At 47.9% G+C, this 23,199-nt stretch overlaps 1 protein-coding gene across 1 annotated transcript in view; it reads left to right on the forward strand.

Moving 5' to 3' along the window:
* The window catches only part of col24a1 (collagen type XXIV alpha 1 chain), a 90,631-nt gene that overhangs the window by 19,647 nt on the left and 47,785 nt on the right, over positions 1-23,199 (forward strand). Inside the window, exons 5-14 of the mRNA XM_083672150.1 lie at positions 711-764; positions 6,595-6,648; positions 7,935-7,988; positions 10,609-10,653; positions 11,737-11,790; positions 12,421-12,465; positions 14,516-14,569; positions 15,179-15,223; positions 16,367-16,420; positions 17,216-17,260. Of these exons, the coding sequence (XP_083528276.1) occupies positions 711-764; positions 6,595-6,648; positions 7,935-7,988; positions 10,609-10,653; positions 11,737-11,790; positions 12,421-12,465; positions 14,516-14,569; positions 15,179-15,223; positions 16,367-16,420; positions 17,216-17,260 (504 nt within the window). The remainder of the gene's footprint in view (positions 1-710; positions 765-6,594; positions 6,649-7,934; positions 7,989-10,608; positions 10,654-11,736; positions 11,791-12,420; positions 12,466-14,515; positions 14,570-15,178; positions 15,224-16,366; positions 16,421-17,215; positions 17,261-23,199) is intronic.

The following is a 23,199-nucleotide window of genomic DNA, read 5'->3' on the forward strand; positions in this document are numbered from 1 at the left end:
ATCAATGGTGGCTGATTACCCTGAAAATGAGAGAGAGCAGTCTTACCTCATGGCTTTAGTGTGTAGTGGGCGTTTCAGAGAAAAGGAACAGCAGGGGTGCAGATGTGTGACTGTGTGTGTGTGTGTGTGTTTGTGTGCCTGCGTGCATGTGTGCCTGTGTGCGTGTGTGTGTGTGTGTGTGTGCGTGCGTGTATGTGTGTGTGTGTGTGTGCGTGCGTGCGTGCGTGTGTGTGGGCACACACTTGCAAGTGTGTGCTAAGGTGCATTCCTTTGCGGATTGAGGAAGGCTCATGAAGAAATATGTGACATAATATATGTGTTAAACTCAGAAAACCTCTCTGAATCTCACTAGCCTACAATCACTCACTCATTTTAGACAACAGCAGTTTTAGGCACGCATGCACCCTTTAACCCTTTCCTGGTACTGATGTAAGATTTCAGCTGGACGTTTTAGCTGACATATGACTCTAAATGCTATGCTGTCATTGTAATATACTGTTGGTTAATCTCTCTCTCTCTCTCTCTCTCGCTCTCTCTCTCGCTCTCTCAATTTCTTTTCTTTCTCTCTCGTTCCCTCTCTCTCGTGTGTGTGTGTGTGTGTGTGTACGTTTGTGTGTGTGTACGTTTGTGTGTGTGTGCACGTTTGTGTGTGTGTGCACGTTTGTGTGTGTGTGTGTGTGTGTGTGTGTTTCTGTTTGCATCTGTTTCAGGGTCCTACCGGTCCACATGGGAACCCCGGCCTGCCTGGTCCACCTGGGTCCAAGGTGAGTGCCCCTCTGCTGGGTTGGGAGGGCGCTGATGGCCCCTTGAGAGCCAAGCCTGGGTCCTGGGTAGTGTCTGGGATGTGGAGGCCCAGATGAGGCCCTAATGTCAAGGCCCAGCAGGTCACTGGGTCTCAGACACAGCTCTGCGTTCAATGTCATACTCCGCTATCAGGCCACAGGGTATTCACTTCAATTTAGTCCTTGTGGAGGGAGATTCCCCCCCCCCCCTCTAGCACCAACACACACTGGGGCTGCCCCCCCCCACTGCCCCTCCAGCACCAACACACCCTGGTTGACCTAGTGGTCAAGGTTAGGGTTTTGTCCCCTCCCCTGGGTAAGGAATCTTTCCTACTCTGAGCTCTTTGAATAATGTTGTAGACCACATTGTTCAGCCACAGGGTTGGAGGATTGACAGGATGACTATCTCTTGTTCTCTGTCATTGCCAAGGTGAAGAGCAGCAGCAGTTTTTATTGGGTGGAAAGTGCCCCCTGGCATGACGGAGGCCTTTAATTGGCTGTGCTACACTGACGGACGAGGGGAAAATACCTGTGTCTGCCATTTGATTGAGTAGGCATTAAAGGAAAGGGGCGGGGCAGAAGGGTGGTTAAATAGGGGCATGGAAAAACACCTGGTGTCGGTAGAGGAGTGTTGATTAATTTGTTCTTGGACACAAAGGAGGAAGAGGGGAAATTAGCTTTTTTTGAACCTAGAGTCAAGGTTAATCATTATGCCTTTTTGATGTCTGACCTTAAACTAGCACTCCAGTGGGTCAAGTTGACTCTCTTCAAATGAGGTTGAGTTGAGCAATAACAGGAGAACAACTAAATTGCAATAGAAGACCACCGAAGCTAAGCTTGTTCCCCTAATAAAGCCACATCATATGTGTGTTTATAGTTGTCTGTGAAGGCTTCCATCAGCTATGTTCATGCTTCAGTTGAAGAAATGATTAAAGCTTGATGTACAAGCTCCCTTTGCTATAATGTTTTACCAATCCCTCAAATGCATATATATACGGTTACATCTGCCTTTTGAACAATGTCCATGTTTTGAAATCAAACTGTGTATGGAAAATGAACTGCACACGCAAGCGTGAATATGTTAAAGGAACTTTCCTGCCTGCACTGAATTCAAAGTGTTTCAAAACCGTAGCGAAATGGTGGTCTTCTCAGAAATCGTTATTCCTGAAAAAGCTGTTGAATTGTTGGGATTCTGAATAGGCTGTTATGAAATGAAAATCTTAGAGCCGGCTCAGTGACACAGAAACAATGAGGCCCACCACATTGCCAGACCCATATGTTATTGAATGTAAAAAACATGTTGAAGTCTTCTCAAAGGCAAGTTTCATACTCCTATACATTTAACCCCTATAATACCCCTTTTTGTCTTGTAGTAAGAGAGATCATACTGTATGGAATGATTTATAATGCCAGTCATTGTTGGTTAGGGGTTTGAACCTCATTAGTGTACATAAGTTCATGTTTTAAGAGCACTCCACCCGGTTTGGGGTTTGAAGTCAAAGGAGAGAATGACAAGATCAAACTCCCACACTGCCTCTGGCATTGTAGTCAAGCTATGGTTAAACACAACCCCAAAATTAGCAGATACACACACACACACACACACACACACACACACACACACACACACACGCTGATCCACAGAAAACCACAGAAAATGTCCTTAAGCGCCACCCTAATGATGCATTTGTCTGGTTTGCATTTGTAGCTCTCTCCTGGGTGGGCAAGGGCGCCCTGAACCCTGTCTTGTTTCTCTCTCTCTCTCTCTCTCTCTTTCTCTCTCTCCAGAGATGCACTGTGATGTGTCTGTCTGCTGCATTTGACACCTGGTGGATGTAGTGTACCAGTGTCTGCTATGGCTCATTCTGGCCTGCAGTCCGGCGGTCCTGTTCAAGTGAACTGTCCTTGTTGTTGTGTTTCCATGTTCTCTACGTGGGCTGAGGATCTGTTCTCCAGGTGTTCTATTGTCAGTCTGCCAGTAAGCTGCCTGAAGGTTGGGGTTGTACGACATGCAGGGGAGATGCTGGTGGAGGTAGAAGTGTAAGGTCATTGTAATGCGTCGCAGTGTTTTGATACCATTCCTCATTCTCTTCCATGCATTATAATGAGCCCGTCTTCCGATTGCTATCTCCACCAGCCTCCCCTGACTACATGTTTCAGCAGCTAGGAGTGTGGACACACTCTTTATTGGACATGTCAGACACAGTGAGTGTATGCAAACACAAATGGGCAGATGCAGCTGTGCACACATTCACATACAGTACCCTACAGATATGTGCAAATTAACGTCCGAACAGACATGACACATGCGTGCAAGCACACGCTAAGACACACACCCACCCCCCCCCCCCCCCCACACACACACACACACACACACTCTTACACATCAGGTGTTGAGACCTGAGCGCAGTGCTGCGGGGGATTGACAGTGTTCTGACATCACAGAGCTGCATGTCAGAGTGAATTACCCCTGTCAGAGAGAAGCGGCATCTCTCTCCTACAGAGCCCTTTATGAGCACCGCAATGCTTTTGGCACGCTGTGCCTCTCCCCTCTCCTGCATACCTCCTAAATAATGGACCTCTCTCCATTATGGCTCCTCTCCTTTTCTGCCCTCGCCGCTCATCAAAGAAGGGGTTTGTCCAATCCACACCTGTCTCCCTGGTCTGAGGCCAGCTCCTCCCACTCCTGCTTACCCTACTGTTAACCTACTGTTAAACAACCCCCCCACCCCCCCCCTCCTCCCAGCCAGAGTCTTGACATTAAGACTTTCTTTTGTTTTCTTGTCCAATGCGGATGATATACTGTACAGTACATGACACTGCCAGGTAGCAGGGGAGGCTGGCGGAGGTAGACACCGGAGGACGGGTTCATTGTCATGCGTGGAAGGAATCATGGAATGAGGATGTGCTTGATACCATTCCTCATTCCATGATTCCATTCCGTGCATTTACAATGAGCCCGTCCTCCGATGTCTACCTCCGCCAGCCTCCCCTGGTAGGTAGGTAGCCTGGGGGGTCCTCCCACCTTTTTTACTGTGTATCTCACACGTCATATAAACCAATTAAACAGCTGGAGTTTTACTGGAGCAATAGAGAGGATATGGATTGTGCCCTTAGCAACAGAACAGCGTACCATCTGGGGTTTGAACCTCTGACCTTCCCTCGCACCCAAGGTGTTCCACCATTTCCTCTCCTTTAATCAACACCTATGAACCCCGCCCCCAGTCGAGCTAGCATGATCTTATTGGATTAGCTCACCGTGCTATGATGCTAACATCTATGACTAGGATGGGGTTAGCGTAGCGGCTCAGAAGCGCGCTGACGTTGTTTAATACGGCAGAGGAAGCAGAGAGCTGGTGGGTCGGTTCTCCCAGACGGGGCCCGGACCTGATGCAGGAGTGGTGCTCTGCTCTGCTGGCGCGGATGTGGGTTAGCATTAGCGCTGTGCAGACGTCTGTGGTGGCTGCGGCAGGGTCGTTAACCTAACCTCGTCTGTGGGAAAATGAGGTGCCACATAAAATTTTTCCAACCCCTACTGCCTGTAAACAAAGGATGCATTTGATTTTCTACATGTTGCCCCTCTCCTTCAAGTAAACACTGATGATTCTGATGGGAAAATTGCTAGTTCTAAGTGAAGAAATGTAGGCGTCAGTTGTTGTTTGTATTGAAGTGAAGAGTATAATGGAGTACTTTATGTCAATTACAGCATCTCCCCCCTGACCGCAGGCTTAAAGGCAGGAATGTCCTGTTTTCCTTGTGGATTTGTCAGAAGAAGGGCTTGGAGATGGATGGATGTGTTCTGGTCTGACCTATCACCTTGCAGAGGCGCCATGGGAGGCTGTTTAGGGACTCCTGATTGGTCCTTGCAGAAATGCACTGTGTGGTAAATCATTGGCGCTAACACCGCAGCGACCAGTCGATGAGTCATCCTCAGATTCTGCTGGCGGGGGCGGGAGAGAGCACTCTTTGTATCCATTTGGGTAACCGCCCCCCCCCTCCAACCGTGAATTGTGTTCTGAGGTCTGAGGGAGACAAAAAAAGGGGGAAACAAAACAAGCCGCCGTGTGTCTGGTGTCTCTGGTGATGTGCGGAAAGCCTCAGTTGACGCTTGTTTTAGCACGGCATGAAATGTTATGACCATGGCCCAGGGAGGGAACCTGAAAGACTTTCACAGTCTGTGCCATTCCCTGTTGACATCTCTCAAACAAAGAGAGGGGGTTTTCGAGAGGTTTCACTGACATTCACTTGTGTTGTGGTACAGTTACTTCCTACCTTTGTTCCCAGAGCAGCTGAATGCCTGAATGGCTGTCAGTCAAAACCACTGAGTTGTAATGCTCAAAAGCCCAGAAAGAAATACTTGTTCAGACGAGATAATCAGGACTTCAGGACTGACGGACAGGTATTTCTGTGTCTGACGTGTCACAGGTACTCAGGTTTAGCATCACTTGGTCAGACTAGAGTACTCTGAGCCCCCCTGGGAACGATACAGCACTGCCCTGTGGGATGAGAAAACAGGACCCTGTTTTTATATAAGCTCAGGCTCCAGACAGTTGAAATGGTACAGTATATTGTTGCTCAATGGTAATGCACTGTAACTGCAAGCCAGAGTCGGTGTAGTGGAGGTGATTTGGAATCACATTTTTGTGATGAGGTAGCCCTGCCTCAGACATGTAAACTCGAAGTGTCGCCCTCAGACCTTGAGGATGTCCTCATGGCTTAATGGTTGACACTTGTGTCTTCCTTGTGGGAGACCCAGGTTTGAACCCCACTTTTCACATTGGTACACTGTTTGGCTTGTTCACATACAGGCTGGGTCACATACAGGCTGGGTGATGTCATCTTGACAATAATATAGCTAAGTGTTATATAATTGTAGTCATCTTTGTCACTTGGAATGTGGTTGCTTTAGCATCGTTAAATGTTGCTATAAATACCAGACCAGTTTCTTGGCAGTAGTATGGGCTGACTCGACATTAAAGACTAAAGTTTAATGTTTTGTGTGGTAATGTTGTGTGTAATGTCAGTGTAAACAGGACGTTCAGGGATTCTGCAGGCAGTAGCCTTTCATTCATTTTTGATATATCATTGTCATAAACGACCAGCCATTTCACAATCAACCGTTTCTGAATTTCAATGCAGTGGTGGAGGGGAGAGGCCATTAGCAGAAGTAAGAGCCAGATTCTAGTAGTGAAGAGGGTAGTTTCGGCATGGTTCTGACGTGTCACGGTTAAAGAGAGTAGAAGTATGTTTACAGAATGTAGTCATCCTTTTGTGAAGTTTTGCCCCTTTTCTATTTTCTCTCCTCTGTCAAGGCTGTTTTTCCACGGCCCATATATCCTCAGCTTCTGAGGTGGCTTTGTAACTCAATCCTCGTCTATTCAGAGGGTGTCAGAACGGGCTCATAGAAGAGGCTTAGGAGGCATCACCTCACCGATCAAGGGGCGCCGTTACCTCCGTTATGTCTCCCCACCGCGGCCACACCCACCCTGTCCTCACATACCCTCCCACACCCACCCTGTCCTCACATACCCTCCAACCGAGACATCTAGAAATCTCACCCGTCGTGTTGAATGATGCTTTCCACTGTCACTTGTTGTTATTGTAAAACACCGACCTCCCTCCCTCTTTCAGCTCTCTGAAGAGAATCTGGGAATTGGGTTATGAACTTCTAAGAGTCGTACCCCGGTACAGAGAGCACCAGCAGCAGAGCTGACCTTTGACCTTTGACCCTGTATACATGTGGTGGTGGTGGGTGCTGGGTTTTGTAGGCTGCTATAATAAGTTGATGACCCGGTGTATGTGTCTGTGGCAGGGCTCCAAGGGTGACGCAGGACTGTCCCCAGGTCAGGCCCCGCGGGGAGAGAAGGTAAGGAATCTGGCCCTTGTAGACAGACACCCAGACACCCAGTCAGCATGGCTCCTCTCTTCTTCCCAAAATGTCTCTCCCTCCCTCCCTCCCTCCCTCCTACCTTCCTATCTCAGATCTCACTCTCCTCCTCTACCCATATTCTACACATCCCATTCCCTCTTTACCACTGATTTCACTTCACGGTGTCAATATTATCTCTCATCTCTCTTTTTCCTGTTTCATACCCTCCCATTTGCCAGATATCTTATACTACATTTTTAGACAATATCATTCCCTCTCTGCTGACATATTATGCTGCCATATTATTCACTCAGCAACTGCCAATATCCGAGCGTCCCTCCCTAACTGCCTTGTCTATCAATGAGATCTTTCCCTCCACCTCCACTGATATCCTGGTGCCTCTCTCTCTCTTCTCTCTCTCTCTCTCTTCTCTCTCTCTCTCTCTCTCTCTCTCTCAGCTTCCCAATGTCTGTCACACCATTCACTCCATTGGTATTTACTGTACTAGACACTAGTCGTAAGCCATAACCAGCTGCAGTCACACAGCTGTTTCTATTGGCCTGCTCTTCGTCATCATCATCATCATCATCATCATCATCATCATTCTTTACTCTGCATGTCTGCCAGCAACAGTTCCCTCCTTCCTTTCATCTCCCTGCTTCCTTCCTCATCTGGTATTTCCTAATAGAGATGATTGATTGCTTTAGCAAATGTTTTCAATAAAAAAGCGACTGTAAAGAATGAATTAATGCAGATTGCAGGGGAGGCAGGTGGAGGGGGGGTGGGCTCAGCAAATGTTTTCAATAAAAAAGCGACTGTAAAGAATGAATTAATGCAGATTGCAGGGGAGGCAGGTGGTCGGGGGGTGGGCTCGCAGGTGGTCGGGGGGTGGGCTCATTGTAATGAATGGAATGGATTGAGAAATAGTGTCAAACACACAGTCTCTGATTTGTACCTCCACCAGCCTCCACTAGTAGATTGTACTGTAGGTGGATATTGTGCTTCTCACCTGAACACCTCTCTCCTATGTGACCCTGGTCTTCTCTAACTGCTGTACCACCTCCCGCCTTGAACCCATCCTTACTCCTCATCTCAGCACACCCATACCTGCTTCTGATGTTGCTTCCTGCTTTTTACCCCTGTGTCCCCTCGCTAGCCTGCTAACCTAGCATATGATGTGTTTTGGCGGGAAAATCATTCCATGGGTGTTTTGGGGCATGACTAGATAATCATGGTGGATCTGTCTAATGTATGTTGTCATTGTTTTCTCCGTCTGTTTCCAGGGTCACAGAGGTCCACCAGGTCTGCTGGGTGCAGAAGGTTTCGCAGGTCCAACGGTAAGAGTTAAACGGCCACAGGTTAAACAGCCACAGGTTATAGAGTGAAAGCTAGTGTATTATTGCTGTTTCAAGAGTAAAATGAGGACTAATCCTGTTTCAAGGAGTGTAAGATGAACAGTTTGTTAGTCTATTGCATGAGCTTTTGAAGGGGTTTCTCACACATGACTTTCCCCACTATACTGTATAAGCTTCCAGCGTGTTAGCAGCCACACATTAGCTAAGGTGTCCGCTGTGCCCTGGCTGTGGTCAGTATTAGAGCTGAGGCTTCCACTGTGGTCAGTATTGGGTTACCCACTCACAGAGAGAGCCTGTCTCTGAGTCGGGGGGCTCCCCCGGCCCACCCTGCTCTCGCCTCGCAGGCCTGGGGATGTGGCTGGCGTCTCCACGGGACCCGTCTACGGGCGGGTTCCCTCCACGCCTGAACCTGAGAACCTCCGAGGTCAGAGGTCATCTTAAAGAGGAAAGGCACTCTGGGTAGGGTCATGCCCTCGATGACAGGCACCATCCGATGCCTCTTCAAAAGAGCACATGGCGTGAGGCGAGGGAATAAGACGCTCACGCTCTCTCTCTCTCTCTTTCTCTCACTCCCTCTCTCTTTCTCTCACTCTCTTTCTCTCATTCTCTTTCTCTCTCTCTGTCTTGCTCTCTCTTTTTCTCACATGATTTCTCTTTCTCTTTCTCTGTCTCTCTCTCACACACACACACACACGCACACACACACACACACACACACACACACACACACACACAGGACATTCAGCTTCCACTGATGAGATGATACTGTAGGTGTTGCGACATGCAGTACAGGAAACTAAGCGCTTTCTAATGCGAGAACCTTTCCAAGTTCTACTCAAAACAACTTTAATTGAATGATGGTACACTACAGGCACACCCTATAATGTTATACTGTGCAGTGTAATTTACTTGTCCTCTGAATCATAGACATGACTGAAGTCTGTAGCTACACTTAATGTGTTAGAGAGAGAGAGAGAGAGAGAAAGAGAGAGAGAAAAATCTCCCCACATAGCTGTCCTAGGCTAGCCCTCACCTTGCCTCCCAGGAGTAGAGCCCAGTGTTTTCAGTAGCTGAACCTAATACCCAGCACATCAACTGTGCCCCCATAAAGGTATTTTCAGAGGAAATGACTGACGCGGGCCTAAGCTCTCTACCCCCGAGTGGGCTTTTTATTGAGTGTGAAGGTTCACGCGTCGCAACCCTCGAAGAGGTGGAGGAGCGACATCACCCTGTTAAAAAACGTTTTCTCTGTCCTAAACAAAACAGTCACCCACGCCTGACCTTGCCTGTCAAAGCTGTAAACATCTGTTGTTGATATTGTGGTCAACGCGAACAGATAAAGCTTAAATTCCCTTGCATGAAATTGAAAAGGATTTATTGTTTGTTAAGCTTAGAATAAAGCCTTGTTTAACGACATGCAGGATTTGGCGCCAATACCAGAGTCTGGATTATAGCAAATCTCCTTGGATTTCAAGGAAATATATCTTTGTTATTTAGCTGTTGGTATATTTCATATTAATGTATTATATGATTATTCATGTTTTTCCCTTGTATCTTTGGTCAATTATTTGTTCAGTTGTTGATGATGTTGATGGCCTTTATCTGGCCTTGTTTGACCAGACGTTGTCTGACCGCTAGGCGACCTCTCAGACACATGGATATCCAGGCCTGAGCGATCAGGGCTTACTGACCAAGCATATTCACTCATTGAATCTCTTCACTCTACTTTCATTTCATGGATGAGCTCCTCTTTAAGACGTGTCATGGAAATTGTGTGAACGTCTTTGTCCTTGTGGGAAAGTTGCTTGTTCCGCTTTGACACAAACGTCAGTGTCAAAGCCCTATCCCAGTACTATCCCAGTACTATCCCAGTACTTGCTCCCGCCTGCCAAGCCAAACCCAGGTTTAGATCGTCCAAACGTGCATGTTGACCTGTCGCAGAAATAGCTTGCGATGCCCAGACCAGGTCAGGAGTACACTACCATGCCCTTTGACCTTTGGGGTGGCACCAGACTGCTGGGTGGTGGGAGGAAGCCCTGGACTGTTCCAGAATGTTCCAGAATCTTTAGACCACCTGAGCTTGGTGTCTCTTACTGAAGCGCATACTGTAAGAAATGACATGTGGCTATGTATAACACCGCCTGTAGACAGGATTACAGCAGGGTGGTGGAAACTCAGACACCAATCAACTAGAAAGAGCTAGAGTAAAACCTAGAGTAAAGAACACGCGTGCGCACACACACACACACACACACACACACACACATACACACACATACTCAAATGCACACACAGACACACACACACACAGCCATGTCAGTCAGTGTACATACTGTACAGTGGGTAACCACACACACATTCACACAGACACAGACACACACCACACACATACACACACACACACACACTGTTTCTATCTATAACGACTCTCTCTCTCTCTCTGTCGGGATGAGCTCAACAGCGAGGCCAGATTTATTTTAAAGCCATGTCAGTCAGCGTACATAGTGTACAGTGGCTCTCTTAACTTAGAGAAGAGGCCGTCCACAGCGTTTTAAGGAGGGTTAGTCTGATTTGTTTTGTTTTGTTTTGTTTGTGTCTGCAGGGTCCTAAGGGCTATCCAGGCCCATCAGGTCTACCAGGAGAACAGGTGAGTGTGTGTTGGGTTGTTACACACCATGTCACACACACACACACACTCACACACACACACACACACACACACACACTTGGAGACTCAGCTGTGGCCTTTATGTCACCAGCCACTTACGTCACTGTCTCAGCTGTCCCCCTGTTGTCAGTGTTCCTTTTCATCCATCTCCTCTCTCTTGCTCTCTGTGAAGGAAACATTCCTCACATGCTCAAGAAGCTAACAATTATCACGTCCCCCGGACCAGACTGCCTTTCGACACATAACAGAGTACACACACACACACACACACACACACACACACACACACACACACACACACACGCACAGCACATTTCTTGTAAAATAAATGATGAGTTGTTTTTGTGATGACTTCAGTGCCAGGTGCCATTCTGTGCCCTAGGGGTACCAACCAATCAGAGGAGAGAAGAGAGAGCGAAGAGGAAATGACAACTCTCTTAGACAGGGGGAACAACTTGCTGATTAGCAAAACCCGATGTTGAATTTAAAATTAAAAAATGTGGTTAGAGTTATGGGTTAGGTTAAGAGCTTGGTTAAGGTCAGTTTTTTAGGTTTTGACCTCAGTTCGGCTGTCAATGGGATGCTGGTCTGGAAGGTGTCTTTAGTCTCTCCCTCAGACTGGTCTCCAGTGCACTGACCTACATCCTGGCTCTCTCTCCTGATACCAGGTGACAAAGCCGAGAGAGAGAGAGAGAGAGAGAGAGAGAGAGAGACTGTGGCTGCAGTCTGCCTCTGCTCACTGTCTCACCTGCTCCCTGTCTGCCATGTTACAATGTTACACTAGTGGAGGCAGCAGACTGAGAGCAGAGAGGAGGGATGGAGGGAGGGAAGGGGGGATGGAGAGTGGTACATACAGTACAGTCGTTAGATGGGGTGGGGGGGGGGGGGTAAGGGGACGACGACGGGGGAACAGTGCTTGTTTTATTCCTGAGTTGGCAGCGTTGACGAGGGCCAGTGTTTCTCCTCTTTCATCCCTCTCTTTTCTCTCGCTCTCTCTCTCTCCCTCTCTCTCTCTCTCTCTCCCTCTCTTTCTCTCTCTCTCTCTGTCTGTCTGTGCTACAGGGTGTGCCAGGACTGCCAGGAGTGTCTGGGGCTGCAGGTTACCCTGGCAGGCAGGTGCAGTGAATACGCTCCAGATTCCTCCATCCACCTTGACTTGACTACATTACCCAGAATTCCACATTGTTACCCGTGTCATAGTGTCTCTAAACAACTGTAAACAACTGTATCCAGAAATGCATGTTTCGATCACGATAGGAATTTCACCTGTGTATTGGATATTGAATAAGTTGAGGACATGTATTTGAAGTATGATATGTAAAGGACTGGGATATTTCAGCCATTTACTAAAATGTCATGCTCACTAATGTCAATGAGGAGGTTTTATGTAGCTATTGAAAGTACGGACATGCATGCCTTTCCCCATTCTATTTACTAAAGCAACTATCAATCAAACCGTACCGTACATGCCCTATCAGAGGCTGGTGGAGGTAGAAATCGGAGGACGGGCTCAATGTAATGCATGGAATGGAATATGGAATGGTATTGTGTTGATACCATTCCTCATTCCATTCCATGCGTCACAACAAGCACGTCCTCCGTTTTCTACCTCCACCAGCCTCCCCTGGTACCGTATGACTGATGTGCCGGGGGGGGGTGGGTTTACATTGTCGTGTGTAACAGCATCTCTCTGCAGTGTGTTTTGTGACCCTACCCTCTCCTCATCCTGCTCTCCCCGTGTTACAGGGTTTGGCTGGACCCGAAGGTAACCCAGGACCTAAAGGTGTACGTGTAAGTATAGGACCTTCTCCCTGCCCTCTCCCCTCTGCACTGCCAGAGTGAACACTTCATTTCCTGAAAGGATTAGATGGTGTCAGGCCTGCAGCCCTGCTCTCCTCTGCTCCACCAGGGGCTGATCTGAGACCTGTGTTGCGTTAACAGTGCTGTAGCTTGTCGAGCCGCGGACTCCTCAGGGCCTGGTCCGGGGTCTGTGTTGTTTCAATAAAGCGCTGGCTCCACGCCACTCGCCGCTCACTCATTCCTCAGGAAGCACAGGCATGCTCCGCGCGGGAACAGAGAGAGAGAAAGAGGAGGGGAGAGAGAAAAGCAGAGAGGGAGAAAGGAGGCGGTTTGGGCGTGAGTTACAGCTCAGGCAAGACAGGAAAGTGGGGATTATTGAGAAAGAGGAATGAGAAGAGGGAGAGAGAGTGGAGGATAGAGAGAGAGAGAGTGTAAAAATACAATTTGCTTAGTTGTTTTAGACTTAAGTTGTTTGGGAGTGAAAATCCCAAACATCCCTAATAGTTTCTCATTTGTGTTATGCCAAAATTTGTTTCATCTCAGAAATGACAATTCAGCCTATCAGGCAAAACTACAGTGCCCAATGACTTGCACGTGGCCAGAGCTGAAGAATGTGGTGAAGGGGGGGATCAGAGAGAAAAGGGAAGGAGATATTTAGTCGTCTCCCATCCATCTTTTATTATTTTGGACTCAGCGTACATGTGATTCCACTTAACAAGGAACCAAAACAAAACAGATAACCCACCACTTGTCCATACTACTGTCCATGTGGATTATTACTCCCTGTTACTCTCTCTCTCTCTCTCTCTCTCTCTCTCTGTCTCTGTGTTTCTCTCTCTCTCTCTCTCTCTGTCTCTCTCTCTCTCTCTCTCTCTGTCTCTCTCTCTGTCTCTCTCTCTGTCTCTCTCTCTCTCTCCCTCTCTCTCTCTGTCTCTCTCTCTCTCTCTCTCTGTGTTTCTCTCTCTCTCTCTCTCTCTCTCTCTCTGTCTCTCTCCCTTCCTCTTTATACATTAGGTCCTCACCTTTGGCCCTACATCCCTCTCTTTCTAGGGACATCTGTGAGGAAGTGTTTAAGGTGATGATGGATGACGTGAGAGTTTCAGAGAACTATACACAGATATTAGCCTGTCAGCCAAGAGGCATTGTTTCAAAATGGCACCTCGCGTGACTTGGCGACGGAGCAAAGATGAATGATCCGTTGACCTGCTGCCTCATGAAACATTCCTCTTACACGGATTAGAGGAACAAGGCTTACAAGGGCTAAGAGCTGTCCTGACAGCAATAATGACCACAACGGAGGGGATGAGAGAGAGAGAGAGAGAGAGAGAGAGAGAGAGAGAGAGAGAGAGAGAAACAGAGAGAGAGAGAGAAACAGAGAGAGAGAGAGAGAGAGAATATTGTCTTTAGTGTGGTGGTGGTAGGTGAGCACTGGAGGGATAAGAGATATCACCGTTGCTGACGTTGCTGCAGTTACCAAGGCAGGGTTCCACAGCTATCCAGCTGACAGGCAGAGCTTTCATATCTCAGTCTCAGAGACACTCTTGCTCGGATGGGCTTTAGATAAACCCTCTCAGGTATTTCCAGGGCGTACGGAGCATGTCACAGTGGTTTAGATGAACTGTATCATACTGTAAGTCTAGAGGTCACAGTCGGAGAGGTTGAGTGATGCCTGGAGCATGTTAAATACTGGAGATGTATTTTTCCATACCAATCGGTTCAGACTTCACTGTCTGGGGATGACGACTGGAAAAGGTCACGTAGATGTATTGCACCATACATGTTCTACAGGTTCAGATTTCACTGTCTGACTGAAGATGAATGATGTCCAGTTCTGTTCAGCAAAGTCCCCCCCCCCCTCTTTCTCTTTCTCTCTCTCTCTCTCTCTCTCTCTCTCTCTTTCCTCTCCCACTAAACAAAACACACCGGAGGCCATCTGGGACGGTTGGAGACAGTCAAAGTAAAACCATATATGGTTGGTCGGTGATGTTAGCGTTGGTTCACTTGTGGTGTGTGTGTGTGTGTGTGTATGTGTGTGTTTCAGGGCTTCATTGGGCCTCCTGGTATAGCTGGACCTCCAGGGTTGGAAGGGGAGAGAGTAAGTCCTTTGTGCATGTCTACATTGTGATGCTGTAGCTTTTTAGTCAAGGTCCGTTGTCCACTGCTAAACATATTTGTCTTCAGCCTTGTGCTAGGATTTCCAAGCTAGTTAACCTCCCATGAAAACGAATAATAGGGTTAGGAAAAATCTGTTTTGGAATGATTAATTAATAGGAAACTATGAGTTTGGCATTCTCAATTTACTGGTTTGATTTATAGTTGGAAATGGTGTATTTTATACCAACAAAGTAGTTATAATGATCCATGCTCAGGGAATTTCACCATAGGGACTATAAAAGGTGTAATAACTAGCTATGTTTTCCAAAATTAAATGCCTGATATGTCATCATGAATAAACCACTTTCCCTTGGAGCAGATTATAGTGTTTATAGTTTATATAGGTCATAGTCATAATCCTGTCAATTCCTCTTGCCGGGTAATAATGTCAAGTAAAAACCTACATGACTGTATTCTGTGAGGTAGGTCTTATTATTTTTGTGAGATGGATACACACGAAGAAGAGTTGAGTTACTTTTCCCTGTCTTTTCCCTGTCTTTTCCCAGATTTTTCCCTGTCTTTTCCCCTGACTTTTCCCTTTCTTTTCCAGGGCATTCCCGGTCCCATTGGAAAGACTGGTCCCAAAGGAAGACAGGTAATGAATCACCACTTTGAAACCCAAGATATTCCATGAAAGGCTCCGCATTCGTCATCTGTCTATAACTGTCGACTCATGACAGAAAAGAGAGAGAGAGAGAGGGGACATACCGGTAAGAGAGAGAGTTACGCAACCCCTAATCGCAGACATCAGGTACTCCTCAAAAAGTCATACTTTACCAACCGGAAGGCCTGAGGGACATGGGAGGACTCATCTGTATGCTGTGTGAGTCCCAAATATGCAAATGTTGACATAACTCTGAACTAGAAGACAAAAAGGACTCTGAAAGAGGGAACAAAAACAACCTCTGACGCATCAATAGGATACTATAGGAGTACCATGGCATTCAGGTTGGCATTTGAGTGTCAGTGCCAGCCCAGGGTGGGGTAGCCAAACAGATCCTCCAATGGAGTAGAGTAACCAGGGCCTCACATTGTGAAAAATGTTAGCCTTATAAAAACGCAACAAGTGTCAGCAAGACATCTGACAGCATCTCTGCGGCCGGGGAGCCAAGTGGGCAGACCGCCCTGGCCCAGCCTCTGTCTGGGAGGGGAGTGAAGCTGGATTATCTAAGCCCCTCTCTGGAGCATTGAGATATGCCTGGCTGGAAGACGGTCCAAAACCTGGAGGGACTGGCATCAGAACATCACACATCACACTCCAATCCAGGGCAGGCGTGGTCTTTGTGCAGGGAGGGGGGCAGGCTTGCTCTTTGTACAGGGAGGGGGGCAGGATTGCTCTTTGTGCAGGGAGGGGGGCAGGCTCGCTCCTTGTACAGGGAGGGGAACTAGGTGGTTACCATGCACCTTGTGGAGGGGGGCTAACGTAGCATGCTACCACGCTGCTTAATATGACATGAATCAATGAAAAGAGATGACCCACCTGTACCTGGACTATACCTGTTGCCAATGAGCACCACAAGTCTAAGGACTAACCTGGCCAAACTGCAGAAAGACGGCATGCCGAGTGTCACCCTCCTCCAATACCTAAGACTGTACAGGGGTTTATGCTGAAGAAGAATGTTTTGATTGGGATTAAGATCGTGGAACAACAGCCGTGTAACAGGTGTATGAAGAGTGAGATGTATGGTGATCCGGTAATGGACGTAGGGATATTGAAGTGTTTTTTATTTTGGTGCAGGGTGTTGTTGGGGACGTTGGTGAAAGGGGTCTCCCTGGTCCTGATGGTGATGAGGTAAGATCTCCATCTGACCTGTCTACTCATCAAGCTCTCTTCTCCAGAGCAGTGACTGTGCGTCGCGGTGTATGGATGAAAGGGAAGGCTGGTGGAGGTAGAAATCGGAGGAGGGGTTCATTGTAATGCACGGTCCATGCCTTACAATGAGCTTCTACCTCCAGCAGCCTCCCCTGGTATGGCTATTGAGTGTGCCATGCCATGTAGAACAAGAGAAGTTTCTCTCCTCCTCGTCTGAGACTGCATCAGAGCAGAGCCAACTCTATCGAGCCACAGCCTGGTTTAGATTAGCAGGCAGGCAGGCAGGCAGGCGCACACACACACACACACACACACACTGTTTCTATCTCTCTTTATCGGGATGAGCTCAACAATGAGGCCTGTTTTATTGTAAAGCCTGTGTTGATATTATAAGTAATGTATTAAGATGAGCTGGACTCAGTTGGGCTGAGTTCAGTCAGAGCAAGCAGTCAGGGAACGGCTTTATTGGCTTGGCAGATTATCTGTGTCAAGTTTTATGTTGCTTTTCTTCTGTTTGTTCTAGGGCTGTAAAAGCTCTGTGTCATGTAAACCAGGATACCATAGAATGGAGAGTGCGGTTGGCAGCACGACATGGCTTGTGCTCTGCATGCCTGATTGTGCCAGCCTACGTGACATGCAATTAGGACATGTTATTATATATGTGTGTGGATGGTGTGTGGGTGGGTGGGTGGGTGGGTGGGTGTGTGTGGGTGGGTGGGTGGGTGTATGTATGTATTTATGTGTCTCTGATGATGTTCCAATGGCTTTCTACAGGGGCCTGTTGGTGGGACTGGTATGGGTGGCTTCCCTGGTCTGAGGGTGAGTATCACACATCATGTCTTATCAAGGCTCAGGCATCTGTACTGTTTGAAACTATTGTGAGGATTCTTACGAGTAAGGTCTGTTCTTGAACCAGGTCCCTCTTGAAAAAGAGATCTTAATGAGACTAACCTGGATTCATAAAGGTTGAATCAAGGAAAAATGATACTGACCTCAGTCAATTGCATGTTGATACCTAGCACTGACTCGACACTCCATTATTTCATTTCATGAGATGAAGGGTTGTGGTATTGGCTTGCCGGAGCTTATGATTTAATTCAACCATGAGTGCCCTTCCTTGTTTGGGCATCACTTATCCCAGCTTTGAAACTATCCACGTACACTCCATTATCTGAGCTTTCCATCGACCCCCACGAAATATCCAATAGGCTGCTTAATATCCAAACAAATTAACTTTCTACCTGTCATGACGAAGCCTGGAAAACTCCAAACAGCCACGGTGGAAAACTCCAAATGTCTGTCTGTCTGTCCGTCCGTCCGTCAGTCAGTCATTTAGTCTGTCTGTCCGTCCGTCTGTCTGTCTGTCTGTCTGTCTGTCTGTCTGTCTGTCTGTCTGTCTGTCTGTCTGTCTGTCTGTCTGTCTGTCTGTCTGTCCGTCCGTCCGTCCGTCCGTCAGTCATTTAGTCTGTCCGTCCGTCCGTCTGTCTGTCTGTATGGTTTGAATATGAAGTGAGCTGCTCTGCTCCCCTCTGACTCTGATGAATGAGACTCCGTAGTGCCAGTGGTTTTCTGGATGTCGACAGTGTGCAACACTGGAGCCAAGGTCATTTGTTTTTAATGGCACTAATATATTCCTCGCTACTGTGGAGCGCTTAGTGCTGAGCTTTGGCCACTGCCAAGGGTGGATTACCAATATATTATGCACTTTAAAGGCTTGGCAGCCTGTCAGCGATCCACAAAGAGAGATGGAAGAGATGGAGGAAAGATGGAAAGAGCGGGAAAAACACAACTGTCCTCGCCCACTGGCCTGACTCTCTCTCTCTCCCTATGCAGGAGAGAGAGAGAGAGAGAGAGAGAGAGGGAGGGAGGGAGGGAGGGGTGGGGGGGTAGAGAGACAGGAGAGAGAGAGGGGGGGAGGGGGGAGAGAGAGAGAGGGGAAATACCTGTCAGAGAGTGTAACACAACCTCTAAATACTCCTGATAGGGGGTTAGAGAGAGGAAGGGTGAGGGAGGGGAGGCAGAGAAATATGGAGGGGAGTCTCTCTCTCTGTATAACTGATACCCACACATGTCATTTTAAGGCATCAGAACATCTCGTAAAAGAGTCCACAGAAACCTGTACAGCACATGCCACAAAGCATAGCTACCATAATCATATAGCCCCCACATCCCTCTAAATTAGTCTGGTTGTTGGCCTCACGGCGGGGTCCGTTGGGGGTGAGCCCACCCACTCATCTGATGGAGGGGGTGAGCCGGACAATTTACGGGGGCGCCCCGCTAGGCGCTCAGACAGCCACTGGATGCACTCCTGGCTTAACTCTGTTACAACATGGCCGCCAGCTTAATGTGACCCCTGCGCCTCTGATGGATGTGTCTGACCGTCCACACAAATCACACCGTGTTCTGAGGACAGGACCTGGCCAGGCTGGAGGCTACAACACACATGCAGACACACACACCAGACACACACACCAGACACACACACCAGACACACACACACACACACACACACACAGTTAGCTTCAAATGTATTTCTATGACAAAAAGACAAATGTATGACCCAGGAGACATCAAGATGAATATCTGTCTCTGAAAGTGAATGGCTGGATGTTACATGTAGCCAATTGGATCCATTCCACTCATGAACATACCATTTATAGTCCATGAAGGGATTGATAGTCTCATAGGCCTTTAACATGACTCATTTCTCAGAGAGGATTTGAATATCTCTAAACCCTGATTTACAGTACAGAGCACAACTGAGCTGAGCCGAGCCAAGCTGTACTGGGCCGGCCTGGTTTTGCATCTGTCGTAGCTGCTGAAACACTGCTGGAAAGGAAAGTGTAAAGGGAAAATATGCGAGGCACCGTAGTATGGTTCGGCTTCGGCCCTGTGGTGTGTAAAGCCCCTCCAGAGTCTCCTCATTCCCTCCAGGCTTAGTCCTCTCCCTCTCTGAAACGCAGACCAACGCCAAATCTCAGACGTCTTTCCTTAATTCCTCACATCGCCTCTCCTTGCCTCCTCCTCAAAATGCATCGGAATTAAAGCTCCCAGGGGCGGAACCTCGGATCTTCTACTCCAATGCGTTTTGAGAAGGAGGCCAGGAGAGAGGACGCAAGGAATTAAGGAAAGTCCTTTTTGAGTTTCAACCGTCGATGAAGTGACATAATGGCCGTAATGGACGCCTAGAGTACATGTGGCTTCGTCATGTCGATCACCGGGCCAATAAGAGAGCTGTCTCGGAGCAGAGCCAGATCCCTCTCAGAGCGATGGGAACCCGGGACATCTCGGTCATGCTGTTATTCGAATCACATGTCCCCCCTCCTTCACAGCTGGAAGAGGAAACCCAGCGTGGCACCGGCTCCTCATGTCAGCTTGCGGGCTAGTCTCTCAAACTCCAAAAACGGCACGCAACAAATTGCTGGCATCTTCGGAGTAAGATAGCCATCTCTCTTAACCCCCTACCTCAACCCCCACCCCCCCCCAGCCTTCCCCAGTTTTAAAGACTACATACTGTACAGCAGTAGAGGCTGGTGGAGGCAGAAATCGGAGGACGGGCTCATTGTAATGCATGGAACGGAATGAGGAATGTGTTTGTGTATGTCTTTTGATACCATTCCTGATTCCGTTCCATGCATTACAATGAGCCCGTCCTCCGAAGGCTGCCTCCACTGCTGTACTCTACAGGCCCCCTCCACTCTTTCCCACTCCCCTTCAGCTCCTTCCCCATCCCTAAACTAATCTTATTGCTTCATATTTTTTCCTTTTCCTCTCCAAAGATTTGTGACCTAATTTTTTTGCGGAGCATTATAAACAAGAGTCATGGCTATAAGCCTTTAACAGTGCTGGATCCCAGAACATGTTCCAGCGTGATGGGTAAAGCTCTGGGTAATGTCTGGCAGGCTGGTCTGTCTTGTGTGGTTGACTGGTGTGTGACTCATCGCATGGTTGTGGCTGGCGTGATGGATGCTCCTCCTCATACCAGTGATTACCTCACAACAGCCAGAACGTAGTCTCACTAAGTCAGGCTCTCCATTTAAATGGAACTAAGTGCTGATGGGAGGCGGTGCGTCCTGGGAGTTTCACCAGCGACACGCAGATTCAACCGACAAATAGAGAGCAGTGCTTTCAAATGGAGGCGGGGATTTCAACAGATTTTTTATTATTTTATTTATTTTATAGATAATTGAATGCACACTACTCACCTGCGATATGCTGGCATTGAAAACTTCTTCAGCTGTCTCCACGTTTTCATTTTGTGTAATGGGTTCACATCGGTTAGCGTGGGCGCAGGAGGAGGTTCATCGCATGCTATTCAGGTGGAGACTACAGCAAAAAAATGTTGAGGGGTGTTGCTGGGTGGACTTGCTTACAACTTTGGACATCTTACTGCCCTGCGCCCCCAGAATCTCAATGGAGAAATGAGATTCTGGTTATAGGAGATTAGCCAGAACGTAACCAGAGACAACAGCAGTGGCTGGGCTGTGTTCTGCACCGATGCCTCCCCACCCTGTATGAGACTGTATACTGTATGAGACTCCAACATGGTGGATGGATGATGGGCTCTTCTATCAGGGGAGGCTGGTGGAGGTAGAAATCGGAGGAGGGGCTCATTGTTATGCTTGGTATGGGCCCGTCCCCCGATTCCTGCCTCCACCAGCCTCCCCTGTCTTCTATGTATGTTCGCCTTTGCTGGATGTTTGAAACTCCGAGCCAGACACTTTCTTTTTAAAGCCTGCGTAAAGAAACGTAAACAGGAAAGGTAAAAACAAAAACAGGACTGCATTTTATCATCACCTTCATTTTATTGCTCTGTAAATCTCATATTAAATGTATTTTTGATATTAGTTCTCGTGGAGAGAGCGGAGCAAGCTTTGTACCCGAGCCAAGGCCTAGTCATATCTGCACATGCTGCCAAGAATTGAATTGTACACATGCCATACAACCCCGTCTGATGTGTGTAACGTGTTAGCTATACGATACTCTTACGTGACCATGGCTTTTTCATGTTTTGTTCGATTATTTTTTTTCTGAAGGCACTCCAGTGTTTGTGTTAAGGCGAGATGGACAGGAATGCAACCAATGTGGTTTTCGTCAAGTCCCTAATCATCCGTTTGTCTTTGCGGCTCGCCAAACCATAAGAGGATGATCTCAAAGCCCCCTTTGGAAGCGGCGTCCATCTTGTCAGTGGTTCCTTCTCCGTAGCCCTGTGTGGGATGTTGATGTGTTGGATCACCTGGTTGGCCCGGACCAAGACAGAGAGAGAGAGAGAGAGAGAGAGAGCGGAGAGCGGGAAGGGGGTATATCGTGTTTCACCCTCCCACTGTCTCAACCACGGCTTGTCGTTTTTCATATGCCATCAGTTGAAAGCATTTTTTACGAAGTGCGTGCGATTTGTCTTCATCCCGCAGTGCCATTAGCCAGCAGAACCTCACCATCAAACACCAGGCCAGATGACTGGCTCCAGATGGAGCAATCCCTTAAACCCACATGTCCTTTATGACATCGCAAGAAGCTCTCCCTCGTGCTCTCTCTCTCTCTCTCTCTCTCTCTCTCTCTCTCTCTCTCTCTCTCTCTCTCTCTCTCTCTATCTATCTCTCTCTCTATATCTCTTTTTGCATCTTAGCCAGACTGGAGATATTGATCATTTTGATGGAAGATTACCGCACAGCTGCAGACTGGGACTGGGAACCTAAAGTAGTGGCTATTTCTCAAACCCCCCATTTCTCAACAGCCCCCCCCCCCCCCCCCCCGCCACCCTCACCCCACCCCCACCAACCATGGATAAGAGTTAGGTGGAAAAACAGCTATTTGAGTGAAATCACTACTCATCTGTCTGATGAAATCACTGGTGAAACTCAGCAGGTCTAATGGATGTTTACAGTACAATCTCTCTCTTAATTGATATGAAGTGCAGCAGCTGCTGGCACCTATTCTCTGCAGTTTCCATACAAACAGTGATTTACTACTGCCAATACAACCACTATGACGTGAAGAAGCCCTCATGCTTTCAATGGCCTCTGTTCTGCTTCTATGAGGTTAGGCAGGAGGGGGCATACTGTTGTGTTTTTATGTGTGTGTGTGTGTGTGTGTGTGTGTGCGTGTGTGTGTGTGTGTGCGTGTGTGCGTGTGCGTGTGTGTGTGTGCGTGTATCGTACAGTATTGGTCCCTGCTGTGCTGCTGGAGCTGCTTTTCATTCCAGGGCTTGTGACAATCCTCTCAAAGTCCGCTAATGTGAAGCAGACTCACACCGGTAGGCCTCGACCCTGCATGGAACCACTTAGAGCCCTGGCCCTCGGTCACAAACACGTACGCACACACACACACACACACACACACACACACACACACACACACAGAACTAGGTGTAGGTGGAAGTGGCTCCGCAATATAATCTTCATTTTCATGATAATTACAATGATAATATCCATAATAATCATCATCATTATCACCACCATCTGTTGATGAAGATCCTATAATGCGTGTCTCTCTACTGTCTGTCTGCAATGGGAAATGTCCACTCCAATGTTTACAGTCTGGTAACCCTAACCCCCCACCCGGTCTCAACCAATCAGAGGTGGTTTTCGGGGCGTGAGCTAGCACGGACAGCCAATCCCAAATGGACGAGAATATAGTGTCAGCAGCACAGCTTGGATCTCGTCAAAGGTGTTGACACAGAAGAATGTCCTGTTTAGGCCGGAGGGGAAACAGCATGGGTCAAAACACTGGCTGGCAAGAGGGGGACGGACGCATTGGAC

This window comes from Argentina silus (assembly GCF_951799395.1).
Source record: "Argentina silus genome assembly, chromosome: 6".
Classification (NCBI taxonomy): domain Eukaryota; kingdom Metazoa; phylum Chordata; class Actinopteri; order Argentiniformes; family Argentinidae; genus Argentina; species Argentina silus.